The sequence below is a fragment of the Coturnix japonica genome, chromosome Z (genome assembly GCF_054131305.1).
Source record: "Coturnix japonica strain WE chromosome Z, WE-NBRP24, whole genome shotgun sequence".
NCBI lineage: Eukaryota > Metazoa > Chordata > Aves > Galliformes > Phasianidae > Coturnix > Coturnix japonica.
In genome coordinates, this window is record NC_140702.1 from 49,607,885 (window position 1) to 49,620,254 (window position 12,370).

General features: G+C 51.3%; 2 protein-coding genes across 2 annotated transcripts; both read left to right on the forward strand.

Annotated features, from left to right (window-relative positions):
* Nucleotides 1-1,469: 1,469 nt before the first annotated feature.
* On the forward strand, nucleotides 1,470-4,150 carry LOC146754021 (uncharacterized). Its single transcript, XM_085530092.1, has 2 exons — nucleotides 1,470-1,841; nucleotides 2,249-4,150. The coding sequence occupies exon 2, from the start codon at nucleotides 2,466-2,468 to the stop codon at nucleotides 3,948-3,950; it is 1,485 nt and encodes a 494-aa protein (XP_085386218.1). The 5' UTR covers nucleotides 1,470-1,841; nucleotides 2,249-2,465; the 3' UTR covers nucleotides 3,951-4,150.
* A 3,036-nt stretch (nucleotides 4,151-7,186) lies between these two features.
* Nucleotides 7,187-9,990, forward strand: LOC146754022 (uncharacterized). The gene is made up of 2 exons (XM_085530095.1): nucleotides 7,187-7,681; nucleotides 8,089-9,990. Exon 2 carries the CDS (start codon nucleotides 8,306-8,308, stop codon nucleotides 9,788-9,790), a length of 1,485 nt encoding a protein of 494 aa, XP_085386221.1. The 5' UTR covers nucleotides 7,187-7,681; nucleotides 8,089-8,305; the 3' UTR covers nucleotides 9,791-9,990.
* Nucleotides 9,991-12,370: the final 2,380 nt, after the last annotated feature.

Sequence of the window (12,370 nt, forward strand, 5' to 3'; positions counted from 1 at the left end):
GAGGAGCTGGAAGCTACTGTGCTCCTGTAAAACCACAATATAGTTGCTGTCACCAAAACCTGGTGGGATGATTATCTTGACTGGAGTGAACAGTGAAGCAGGAAACAGATGCTCTACTGGAATTCGGAAGAAAGGGGGGCTAGGAGGGGGATAGTTAAAGGTAGTTTACAGAAACAAGGAAGGGAAACTTAAAGGTAGATTATAGAAATAAGTAAAGGAAACTTAAAGGTAACAAGTAAAAGAAACGGGGGGCCTGGGAGAGCAGGGAGGATGCAGATAAGGAGTGAGACCTCACTGGACGACATCAGGCAAGGAGGAGAATAGATACTGTAAATACCAGAAGAGGAGTTGCATCCCCCAGATAAGAACAAGAGGGGGTCTGCATGCTAAAGAACTATTGAATATGTATCAGAATTCCAAGAACTATTGACTATGTATTAGAATTCCAAGAAATCATTGACTCTGTATTAGATGTACCTATATCTGTGTCACGATTTTACAATTCGGGGTGCAAGTTTGGTGGAGCTATCCCCCTTGCACCCGGCGCTGGAATAAACATACCTGCTTTATAACCCATCTCTGGATTATAGAGTTTTATTCCGCAAGTTAGGAGTGTGCCTATTGGTGGCTACAAGCTGTTCAGAAGGCACAGGTGAGGAAGGAAGGAGTGGGGCATTGCTACCTACACAGGAAAGAACAGAATGTGAAGAGCTGTCCCTAAAGAAGTCATATGGGTGACAGTTAAGAGACCAAGGCAGGAAAGGGAGCCTTGTGAGCGGTGTCTACTATAGGCCACCTGATCAGTCAGAGCCTGTTGATAGGCTCAGGAAAGCCAAAACCCTGCTTGAATTGAACTCCACAAGGGATGCCATAAAGAACACGTAACTCTTCTACATGTACCTCAACCAGAAAAAGAAAATCCAGGAGGGCGTAACCCCCTTGTCAGTGACACACGCAGGCCTGTACAACAGACGAGGAGAAGGATGAGGAACTCAGCAACTTTTTTTGCCTCGCTCTTCTCTGATAACTGCTCACCACACAGCCCTCAAACTTTGGGTTTGGTAGGAGGGGGTTTTGGAATCTACATCCTCACTGTAAGCAAAGATGAGGTTCATGAGCACCTGAGGAATCTGAACATCCACAAGTCTATGAGTCCCAAGGAGATGCATCCCAGCCTCCTTGTCCTATAGCTTTCCAAATTGCATCTGCAGCCCGTTGTTATATTGTTGTAGTATATTCTGGCTACAGTATTGCCAGCTGTAGCAAACAATCCATTGGCTTTGAACGATGCCATCAGCCAGCAGACCCTTGCAGCACAATGCTTAACGTCTCTCTTAGTGAGGATATGCAGGAGGGGTCCGCTAATTGCCTGTTCTTCAGCAAATGTGCTCTACCCCATCCTGCCCTCGGTTGTGTTCACCACTCCAGTGACCAGCGATTTCTTTATCCCAGGTCAGTCCAGCTGACCCGCTCCTGCTGAGGTCTCTCTCTGCGTCGCTGTGCTGGTCCCGATATCACATTGGTGTCACTGTTTACTGGGAGAAACGGACTCAGCCACTCCAGGATTGAATAGCAGAGACACTTTATTGGAAAAAGAGTAATTCTCATAACCATAATTCCTCTGATTGGTTGCAGCAATAAAGCTGTAAAGCCCTTCTACCACTGATTGCTTAGCATACAGTGAGCATGTGGTGTTCGAGCACACAAGCTTTCTCTCATTAACTGGCTACAGGCAGTTTCTTTTCTGGTCATGCTTCACAACTTCTGTGTGTTGTGCTTCCACAGCTGATACTTCCCCAAGCCGAGAGCAGTCCTGGTAACAGGATGGCAGCCAGCACGAGGTGAGTGCAGGCATGGGGTGGGCACGAGGAGGCAGAGAACCCATGCTCAGGCTCCGCCCCGCAGCGTGTCACAATTCCGAGGGCGGGTGGGCAGCATTGTGGTGTCATCGTGCTCAAGCTGTGAGTTCAGAGAGGTGACCCGCCTCTGCCATTGCGGTCGTGACCAGCGTTTAGCGATGGTTGACAGCAGCTCTCTCGTTGTCCTTATAACCCTTGCCCTTCTCTACGGCCTCATGTTTCTTGTGGCCGGAGTTATCGTGCTCACTGTAGCCCGAAACCTGCAGGTAGGGGATATTTTGAGGGTGGGGATGACTTGCATCTGGGGGATTTGGGGCTGGGGGAGTCGGGAGCAGTTTTTCGAGACCACCCAGGAGCATGACTCAGGAGCCATGTCCGTGTGTCCGCAGGCCGGCAGACGACGCTTGCGGTTGAGGAAATGGTGGCAGCGAGCAGCAGCACTGAAGCCAGGTAGGTCCTGTGAGGGCCAGCCCATGCCCCAGGCCTGCCCAGGAGCATCCATCTCCAGGCTGGGCTGAGCCTCTGGGAGCAGCTAAGCCCTGTTCATCGTTCACATGTATCAGCACCAATGTTCCTTCTAAATTTTAATAGTTTAATTTAAAAAGGATGTGCCTGGCTCAGAGCATCTCTGGAGCTCCTGTTGCCCTGTGGCTCAGTGACCTTCCCTGTTTTACAGGTGCCAAGAAACACTGCAAGCCATGGAGCCGCTGCAGTAAGGCTGACCAGGAGCTCCAGCAGCTGCTGCTGTCGGAGCTGCCTGAGGTCAGGCCTGTGCTGGGCCCTGACTTCCTGCAGGCAGCCTGGAAGGATCTGGAGGAGCTGGTGGAGCGGAACAGCCTGCCATGTCACTGCTGCACTTCAGCTGAGATCCAAAGCTGCACTGGAAAAGGCAACATCGACTCCTTGAAAGTAGCCAGCAGAGCACAGACAAAGCTGTTGCCAGTCTGCCCCACTGGATGCCTGTGGTGCGCTGATACCTACAGAGCCCTCACGGTCCATATAGCCCGGAGAAGCCTGGAAGTGCGCATGGCCGCCCTGCCCAAATTGCTCTTGATCTCCCATCAGCTGGCACGGGAAAGACAATGCAGCCATGTCCTGCCCAAGCCCATCAAGCCAGGGCAGACCCAGGCCAAGGGCAAATGCACTGCAGGCAGCGTTCTCAAGAAGAAACAGAAGAGTGACCGTGGTGTACCCAGCCCTGGAGATTTCCCCATACTGATGCCATGCGCCCCCTATATTCTGTTGCCCTGGGACGTGGGTCAAGCCAGGAAGACCATCCAGCAGAAGGCTCAGACTCACAGCCAGGGCCAGGCTCAGGCACAGCAGCATCCCCAGAAGCAGTGCTGCCCCCAGGAGTCGGCAGAGATTGCTTTGCCTCCGAGCCACGCAGCAGACAAGGAGCAAGAGCATCCCACAGCTACCGTAGCGCTTCCTGGCTCAGACAACACATCAAAGATAAAGGATGCCAGCTGTCAGACAGACTGTGCAGGCTTTTGCGTGACTGACATCAAATCCAGGAGCCAGTGCGTCAGCAAAGCGCATGCTGTCATCTCAAAGCTGCAGCTCGGTCCGAAGACCTTTGGGAAGCTCTCCATGCACGTGGCCAGAAAATGCCTGGAGATAAAGCTTCGCTGCTTACCTGAGTTAGTGCGGAAGTCCATGTGGCGGCAGCGTTGGATGTCCCGCACCCGCCCAGCTGGCACCATGGCATCAAAATCCCAGCTGGTTAACGGATACTTCCCCATCCGTCGGTCTCGATTCCTGAATGAGAAGCGCGAGACCCTGGAGCTGCACATCCGCTCCCTGAAGTTGAAGCGCTGTGAGAACCTCCTTATCTCAGCCAGTCCATCGAAGCCCGCAGTGTCCCAGGAGGAAGAATCTACCAGCTCGTATGTGTCTGCAACATCCGTGGCATCTTGGGCTGAGGTAGGCCCCAAAGGACAAAAGCAGCGGGCCCAGTCGAAGAAGTCCCCTAGCAGAGGCAAAAGCAAGCGGAACGCCGAAGTGAAAGGCCCTGGCTTTCCAACTGCCAGACTAGTGTTCCGATACTGCCCTGCACTGTGGCCCGAGCAAATAGTACCTTGGTTTTAGGGAAGGCGTGCGTGACGAATGAAAAGCCACAGGACATTGCTTCTAAGCTCATTCACCTTAGCGACAAGTCGAAGAAGGACAATGCACCTTCTGCAAAAAAGACGTTTTTTTTTTCTTTTCTAGATAAATAAGTGTGTCTCTTTATCTATTTCTAAATATGTATTTTTTTATCTATAAATAAATTTTTCTATTTTTCTAAAGTAAGTGCCTAAGAGCTTTCTCTACGGGGGCCCTCCTGGGGATTGAGGGGGGAGATGGGCTCAGGATGGAAGCTGTGCTGTTGCACAGGAGGACGTGCAGATGAGGATTGTAAAAAGTTTGTAAATGTTCGTTCGTTGTGTTGGTTGTAGAAAGTTTGTGAATGTTTGGGAAGGTGGATGTTGCTGAGGGGCGCTGTGCGGGAGCGGGGTCGAGCGGGCTGCCGGGTTTTGTAAGCGCCCCTGCGGCTCCTGCTTGCGCCGCTCCTGTTTACGCCGCTTCCCCCCCTCCCCCCGCCCCGGACTGGTCTAATTCATGACAAGGAGAAGCCCCGGCAAGTTGGCTGGAGCTTCTCCTCCCCTGTGGCCGTGCCCTGGGTGCAGCTTGGGGCTCTGTGACCCATCTGGAGGCACAGCACCAAGTCCTGACACTGCAAGGGGACTGCAGGCTCCCACAGCACCAGGAACAGGCCGTCAGCTGAAACCAGGACACCAGCAGAGGCGAACTGATTCACCGTGTCATAAGTATTAGGTAGCTTGAAGAAACTTCCACAAACCAGGAACTAATGCAAGGTGAAAAGAACGACTTCATGATAATGTTACTGTTAAGAATTAAAGAATCACAGAATATCCTGCACTGGAAGGGACTGACACCCTGCTCCACACAGGAGCATCCCAGAATTGAAATCCTGGGCTGAGAGCATGGTCCAGACCCCCTTCCCTCCACTCTTTGCTTTTCTTTTCGGTGCCTTAAATGGGCATGGGGGGAGGGGACAGCACCGGATGGGAGGTACCTTTCAGCCTCCCACAGCCCGCCGGTGAGATTGGGACATAGTTTTTTTCTCTTTGTTGAAACTCTCTCGTCGTTTAGTGTCATTGGGTTCATTAAACTGCCGCTCGTTCTCAGAACGTTCTTTTTTTTTTTTTCATTTTTCCTTCCTAGATCCAATGGCAATCTCCCTTCCCTTCCCCTCCCTCCGAGCGCACGTAGCCGGGCCAGGCCTGGCCGCCGCACCGTGCAGTTAGAGAGGGGAGGTACTTTTGTTCCTTCCCTGCCCGGGTTTGTTCCCGCAGTCACGGAGTGAGCTCTAGAGAGAACTCCGCGACATCTACGAAGAGCAGCCTCTGCAAAACCAAAGTGCTTGAGCAGCGCTGTGTGCTGGGTATGTGCTTGGCACCTGTCTCAGTGACAAATTTGCACGTTTTCCCCTGCAGGAAGCAGAGATGCTGTTCCGGAGGCAAATCACAGTGATCTGATGACCTCTGCACCCTCCCCAGCATCTCCTACATGAAATCACCTTTCCAAAGCACCGTTTCCTCCACTGCTCTTTACTTACTGTTTTTTTACAGGTCTCCGTAAACCCCAGAATAAACACAGTACCTCTGGATCTTATCTCCTGTCATGCTGAGTTTTCAGGAATTAGACCCGGGAGAAGTTGTACTGAGGGACGTGGTTTAGTGAGAACTGTTGGTGATGGGTGGATGGTTGGACTGGGCGATCCCATGGGTCTTTTCCAGTCCTGGTGATTCTGTGATTCCGTGATTCTGTGCTGGGGCAACAGGAGAAGCCAATGGGGAAAATCAAGGGAAATACCTAAAAGGAATTAAGGAGTTATCCTTTAAGGAAGTGAGAAGACCAGCTACCCAGCTGAAGAGCTTCTACACCAGTGCACACAGCTTGGGAAACAAACTGGAGGAGCTGGAAGCTACTGTGCTCCTGTAAAACCACAATATAGTTGCTGTCACCAAAACCTGGTGGGATGATTATCTTGACTGGAGTGAACAGTGAAGCAGGAAACAGATGCTCTACTGGAATTCGGAAGAAAGGGGGGCTAGGAGGGGGATAGTTAAAGGTAGTTTACAGAAACAAGGAAGGGAAACTTAAAGGTAGATTATAGAAATAAGTAAAGGAAACTTAAAGGTAACAAGTAAAAGAAACGGGGGGCCTGGGAGAGCAGGGAGGATGCAGATAAGGAGTGAGACCTCACTGGACGACATCAGGCAAGGAGGAGAATAGATACTGTAAATACCAGAAGAGGAGTTGCATCCCCCAGATAAGAACAAGAGGGGGTCTGCATGCTAAAGAACTATTGAATATGTATCAGAATTCCAAGAACTATTGACTATGTATTAGAATTCCAAGAAATCATTGACTCTGTATTAGATGTACCTATATCTGTGTCACGATTTTACAATTCGGGGTGCAAGTTTGGTGGAGCTATCCCCCTTGCACCCGGCGCTGGAATAAACATACCTGCTTTATAACCCATCTCTGGATTATAGAGTTTTATTCCGCAAGTTAGGAGTGTGCCTATTGGTGGCTACAAGCTGTTCAGAAGGCACAGGTGAGGAAGGAAGGAGTGGGGCATTGCTACCTACACAGGAAAGAACAGAATGTGAAGAGCTGTCCCTAAAGAAGTCATATGGGTGACAGTTAAGAGACCAAGGCAGGAAAGGGAGCCTTGTGAGCGGTGTCTACTATAGGCCACCTGATCAGTCAGAGCCTGTTGATAGGCTCAGGAAAGCCAAAACCCTGCTTGAATTGAACTCCACAAGGGATGCCATAAAGAACACGTAACTCTTCTACATGTACCTCAACCAGAAAAAGAAAATCCAGGAGGGCGTAACCCCCTTGTCAGTGACACACGCAGGCCTGTACAACAGACGAGGAGAAGGATGAGGAACTCAGCAACTTTTTTTGCCTCGCTCTTCTCTGATAACTGCTCACCACACAGCCCTCAAACTTTGGGTTTGGTAGGAGGGGGTTTCGGAATCTACATCCTCACTGTAAGCAAAGATGAGGTTCATGAGCACCTGAGGAATCTGAACATCCACAAGTCTATGAGTCCCAAGGAGATGCATCCCAGCCTCCTTGTCCTATAGCTTTCCAAATTGCATCTGCAGCCCGTTGTTATATTGTTGTAGTATATTCTGGCTACAGTATTGCCAGCTGTAGCAAACAATCCATTGGCTTTGAACGATGCCATCAGCCAGCAGACCCTTGCAGCACAATGCTTAACGTCTCTCTTAGTGAGGATATGCAGGAGGGGTCCGCTAATTGCCTGTTCTTCAGCAAATGTGCTCTACCCCATCCTGCCCTCGGTTGTGTTCACCACTCCAATGACCAGCGATTTCTTTATCCCAGGTCAGTCCAGCTGACCCGCTCCTGCTGAGGTCTCTCTCTGCGTCGCTGTGCTGGTCCCGATATCACATTGGTGTCACTGTTTACTGGGAGAAACGGACTCAGCCACTCCAGGATTGAATAGCAGAGACACTTTATTGGAAAAAGAGTAATTCTCATAACCATAATTCCTCTGATTGGTTGCAGCAATAAAGCTGTAAAGCCCTTCTACCACTGATTGCTTAGCATACAGTGAGCATGTGGTGTTCGAGCACACAAGCTTTCTCTCATTAACTGGCTACAGGCAGTTTCTTTTCTGGTCATGCTTCACAACTTCTGTGTGTTGTGCTTCCACAGCTGATACTTCCCCAAGCCGAGAGCAGTCCTGGTAACAGGATGGCAGCCAGCACGAGGTGAGTGCAGGCATGGGGTGGGCACGAGGAGGCAGAGAACCCATGCTCAGGCTCCGCCCCGCAGCGTGTCACAATTCCGAGGGCGGGTGGGCAGCATTGTGGTGTCATCGTGCTCAAGCTGTGAGTTCAGAGAGGTGACCCGCCTCTGCCATTGCGGTCGTGACCAGCGTTTAGCGATGGTTGACAGCAGCTCTCTCGTTGTCCTTATAACCCTTGCCCTTCTCTACGGCCTCATGTTTCTTGTGGCCGGAGTTATCGTGCTCACTGTAGCCCGAAACCTGCAGGTAGGGGATATTTTGAGGGTGGGGATGACTTGCATCTGGGGGATTTGGGGCTGGGGGAGTCGGGAGCAGTTTTTCGAGACCACCCAGGAGCATGACTCAGGAGCCATGTCCGTGTGTCCGCAGGCCGGCAGACGACGCTTGCGGTTGAGGAAATGGTGGCAGCGAGCAGCAGCACTGAAGCCAGGTAGGTCCTGTGAGGGCCAGCCCATGCCCCAGGCCTGCCCAGGAGCATCCATCTCCAGGCTGGGCTGAGCCTCTGGGAGCAGCTAAGCCCTGTTCATCGTTCACATGTATCAGCACCAATGTTCCTTCTAAATTTTAATAGTTTAATTTAAAAAGGATGTGCCTGGCTCAGAGCATCTCTGGAGCTCCTGTTGCCCTGTGGCTCAGTGACCTTCCCTGTTTTACAGGTGCCAAGAAACACTGCAAGCCATGGAGCCGCTGCAGTAAGGCTGACCAGGAGCTCCAGCAGCTGCTGCTGTCGGAGCTGCCTGAGGTCAGGCCTGTGCTGGGCCCTGACTTCCTGCAGGCAGCCTGGAAGGATCTGGAGGAGCTGGTGGAGCGGAACAGCCTGCCATGTCACTGCTGCACTTCAGCTGAGATCCAAAGCTGCACTGGAAAAGGCAACATCGACTCCTTGAAAGTAGCCAGCAGAGCACAGACAAAGCTGTTGCCAGTCTGCCCCACTGGATGCCTGTGGTGCGCTGATACCTACAGAGCCCTCACGGTCCATATAGCCCGGAAAAGCCTGGAAGTGCGCATGGCCGCCCTGCCCAAATTGCTCTTGATCTCCCATCAGCTGGCACGGGAAAGACAATGCAGCCATGTCCTGCCCAAGCCCATCAAGCCAGGGCAGACCCAGGCCAAGGGCAAATGCACTGCAGGCAGCGTTCTCAAGAAGAAACAGAAGAGTGACCGTGGTGTACCCAGCCCTGGAGATTTCCCCATACTGATGCCATGCGCCCCCTATATTCTGTTGCCCTGGGACGTGGGTCAAGCCAGGAAGACCATCCAGCAGAAGGCTCAGACTCACAGCCAGGGCCAGGCTCAGGCACAGCAGCATCCCCAGAAGCAGTGCTGCCCCCAGGAGTCGGCAGAGATTGCTTTGCCTCCGAGCCACGCAGCAGACAAGGAGCAAGAGCATCCCACAGCTACCGTAGCGCTTCCTGGCTCAGACAACACATCAAAGATAAAGGATGCCAGCTGTCAGACAGACTGTGCAGGCTTTTGCGTGACTGACATCAAATCCAGGAGCCAGTGCGTCAGCAAAGCGCATGCTGTCATCTCAAAGCTGCAGCTCGGTCCGAAGACCTTTGGGAAGCTCTCCATGCACGTGGCCAGAAAATGCCTGGAGATAAAGCTTCGCTGCTTACCTGAGTTAGTGCGGAAGTCCATGTGGCGGCAGCGTTGGATGTCCCGCACCCGCCCAGCTGGCACCATGGCATCAAAATCCCAGCTGGTTAACGGATACTTCCCCATCCGTCGGTCTCGATTCCTGAATGAGAAGCGCGAGACCCTGGAGCTGCACATCCGCTCCCTGAAGTTGAAGCGCTGTGAGAACCTCCTTATCTCAGGCAGTCCATCGAAGCCCGCAGTGTCCCAGGAGGAAGAATCTACCAGCTCGTATGTGTCTGCAACATCCGTGGCATCTTGGGCTGAGGTAGGCCCCAAAGGACAAAAGCAGCGGGCCCAGTCGAAGAAGTCCCCTAGCAGAGGCAAAAGCAAGCGGAACGCCGAAGTGAAAGGCCCTGGCTTTCCAACTGCCAGACTAGTGTTCCGATACTGCCCTGCACTGTGGCCCGAGCAAATAGTACCTTGGTTTTAGGGAAGGCGTGCGTGACGAATGAAAAGCCACAGGACATTGCTTCTAAGCTCATTCACCTTAGCGACAAGTCGAAGAAGGACAATGCACCTTCTGCAAAAAAGACGTTTTTTTTTTCTTTTCTAGATAAATAAGTGTGTCTCTTTATCTATTTCTAAATATGTATTTTTTTATCTATAAATAAATTTTTCTATTTTTCTAAAGTAAGTGCCTAAGAGCTTTCTCTACGGGGGCCCTCCTGGGGATTGAGGGGGGAGATGGGCTCAGGATGGAAGCTGTGCTGTTGCACAGGAGGACGTGCAGATGAGGATTGTAAAAAGTTTGTAAATGTTCGTTCGTTGTGTTGGTTGTAGAAAGTTTGTGAATGTTTGGGAAGGTGGATGTTGCTGAGGGGCGCTGTGCGGGAGCGGGGTCGAGCGGGCTGCCGGGTTTTGTAAGCGCCCCTGCGGCTCCTGCTTGCGCCGCTCCTGTTTACGCCGCTTCCCCCCCTCCCCCCGCCCCGGACTGGTCTAATTCATGACAAGGAGAAGCCCCGGCAAGTTGGCTGGAGCTTCTCCTCCCCTGTGGCCGTGCCCTGGGTGCAGCTTGGGGCTCTGTGACCCATCTGGAGGCACAGCACCAAGTCCTGACACTGCAAGGGGACTGCAGGCTCCCACAGCACCAGGAACAGGCCGTCAGCTGAAACCAGGACACCAGCAGAGGCGAACTGATTCACCGTGTCATAAGTATTAGGTAGCTTGAAGAAACTTCCACAAACCAGGAACTAATGCAAGGTGAAAAGAACGACTTCATGATAATGTTACTGTTAAGAATTAAAGAATCACAGAATATCCTGCACTGGAAGGGACTGACACCCTGCTCCACACAGGAGCATCCCAGAATTGAAATCCTGGGCTGAGAGCATGGTCCAGACCCCCTTCCCTCCACTCTTTGCTTTTCTTTTCGGTGCCTTAAATGGGCATGGGGGGAGGGGACAGCACCGGATGGGAGGTACCTTTCAGCCTCCCACAGCCCGCCGGTGAGATTGGGACATAGTTTTTTTCTCTTTGTTGAAACTCTCTCGTCGTTTAGTGTCATTGGGTTCATTAAACTGCCGCTCGTTCTCAGAACGTTCTTTTTTTTTTTTTCATTTTTCCTTCCTAGATCCAATGGCAATCTCCCTTCCCTTCCCCTCCCTCCGAGCGCACGTAGCCGGGCCAGGCCTGGCCGCCGCACCGTGCAGTTAGAGAGGGGAGGTACTTTTGTTCCTTCCCTGCCCGGGTTTGTTCCCGCAGTCACGGAGTGAGCTCTAGAGAGAACTCCGCGACATCTACGAAGAGCAGCCTCTGCAAAACCAAAGTGCTTGAGCAGCGCTGTGTGCTGGGTATGTGCTTGGCACCTGTCTCAGTGACAAATTTGCACGTTTTCCCCTGCAGGAAGCAGAGATGCTGTTCCGGAGGCAAATCACAGTGATCTGATGACCTCTGCACCCTCCCCAGCATCTCCTACATGAAATCACCTTTCCAAAGCACCGTTTCCTCCACTGCTCTTTACTTACTGTTTTTTTACAGGTCTCCTTAAACCCCAGAATAAACACAGTACCTCTGGATCTTATCTCCTGTCATGCTGAGTTTTCAGGAATTAGACCCGGGAGAAGTTGTACTGAGGGACATGGTTTAGTGAGAACTGTTGGTGATGGGTGGATGGTTGGACTGGGCGATCCCATGGGTCTTTTCCAGTCCTGGTGATTCTGTGATTCCGTGATTCTGTGCTGGGGCAACAGGAGAAGCCAATGGGGAAAATCAAGGGAAATACCTAAAAGGAATTAAGGAGTTATCCTTTAAGGAAGTGAGAAGACCAGCTACCCAGCTGAAGAGCTTCTACACCAGTGCACACAGCTTGGGAAACAAACTGGAGGAGCTGGAAGCTACTGTGCTCCTGTAAAACCACAATATAGTTGCTGTCACCAAAACCTGGTGGGATGATTATCTTGACTGGAGTGAACAGTGAAGCAGGAAACAGATGCTCTACTGGAATTCGGAAGAAAGGGGGGCTAGGAGGGGGATAGTTAAAGGTAGTTTACAGAAACAAGGAAGGGAAACTTAAAGGTAGATTATAGAAATAAGTAAAGGAAACTTAAAGGTAACAAGTAAAAGAAACGGGGGGCCTGGGAGAGCAGGGAGGATGCAGATAAGGAGTGAGACCTCACTGGACGACATCAGGCAAGGAGGAGAATAGATACTGTAAATACCAGAAGAGGAGTTGCATCCCCCAGATAAGAACAAGAGGGGGTCTGCATGCTAAAGAACTATTGAATATGTATCAGAATTCCAAGAACTATTGACTATGTATTAGAATTCCAAGAAATCATTGACTCTGTATTAGATGTACCTATATCTGTGTCACGATTTTACAATTCGGGGTGCAAGTTTGGTGGAGCTATCCCCCTTGCACCCGGCGCTGGAATAAACATACCTGCTTTATAACCCATCTCTGGATTATAGAGTTTTATTCCGCAAGTTAGGAGTGTGCCTATTGGTGGCTACAAGCTGTTCAGAAGGCACAGGTGAGGAAGGAAGGAGTGGGGCATTGCTACCTACACAG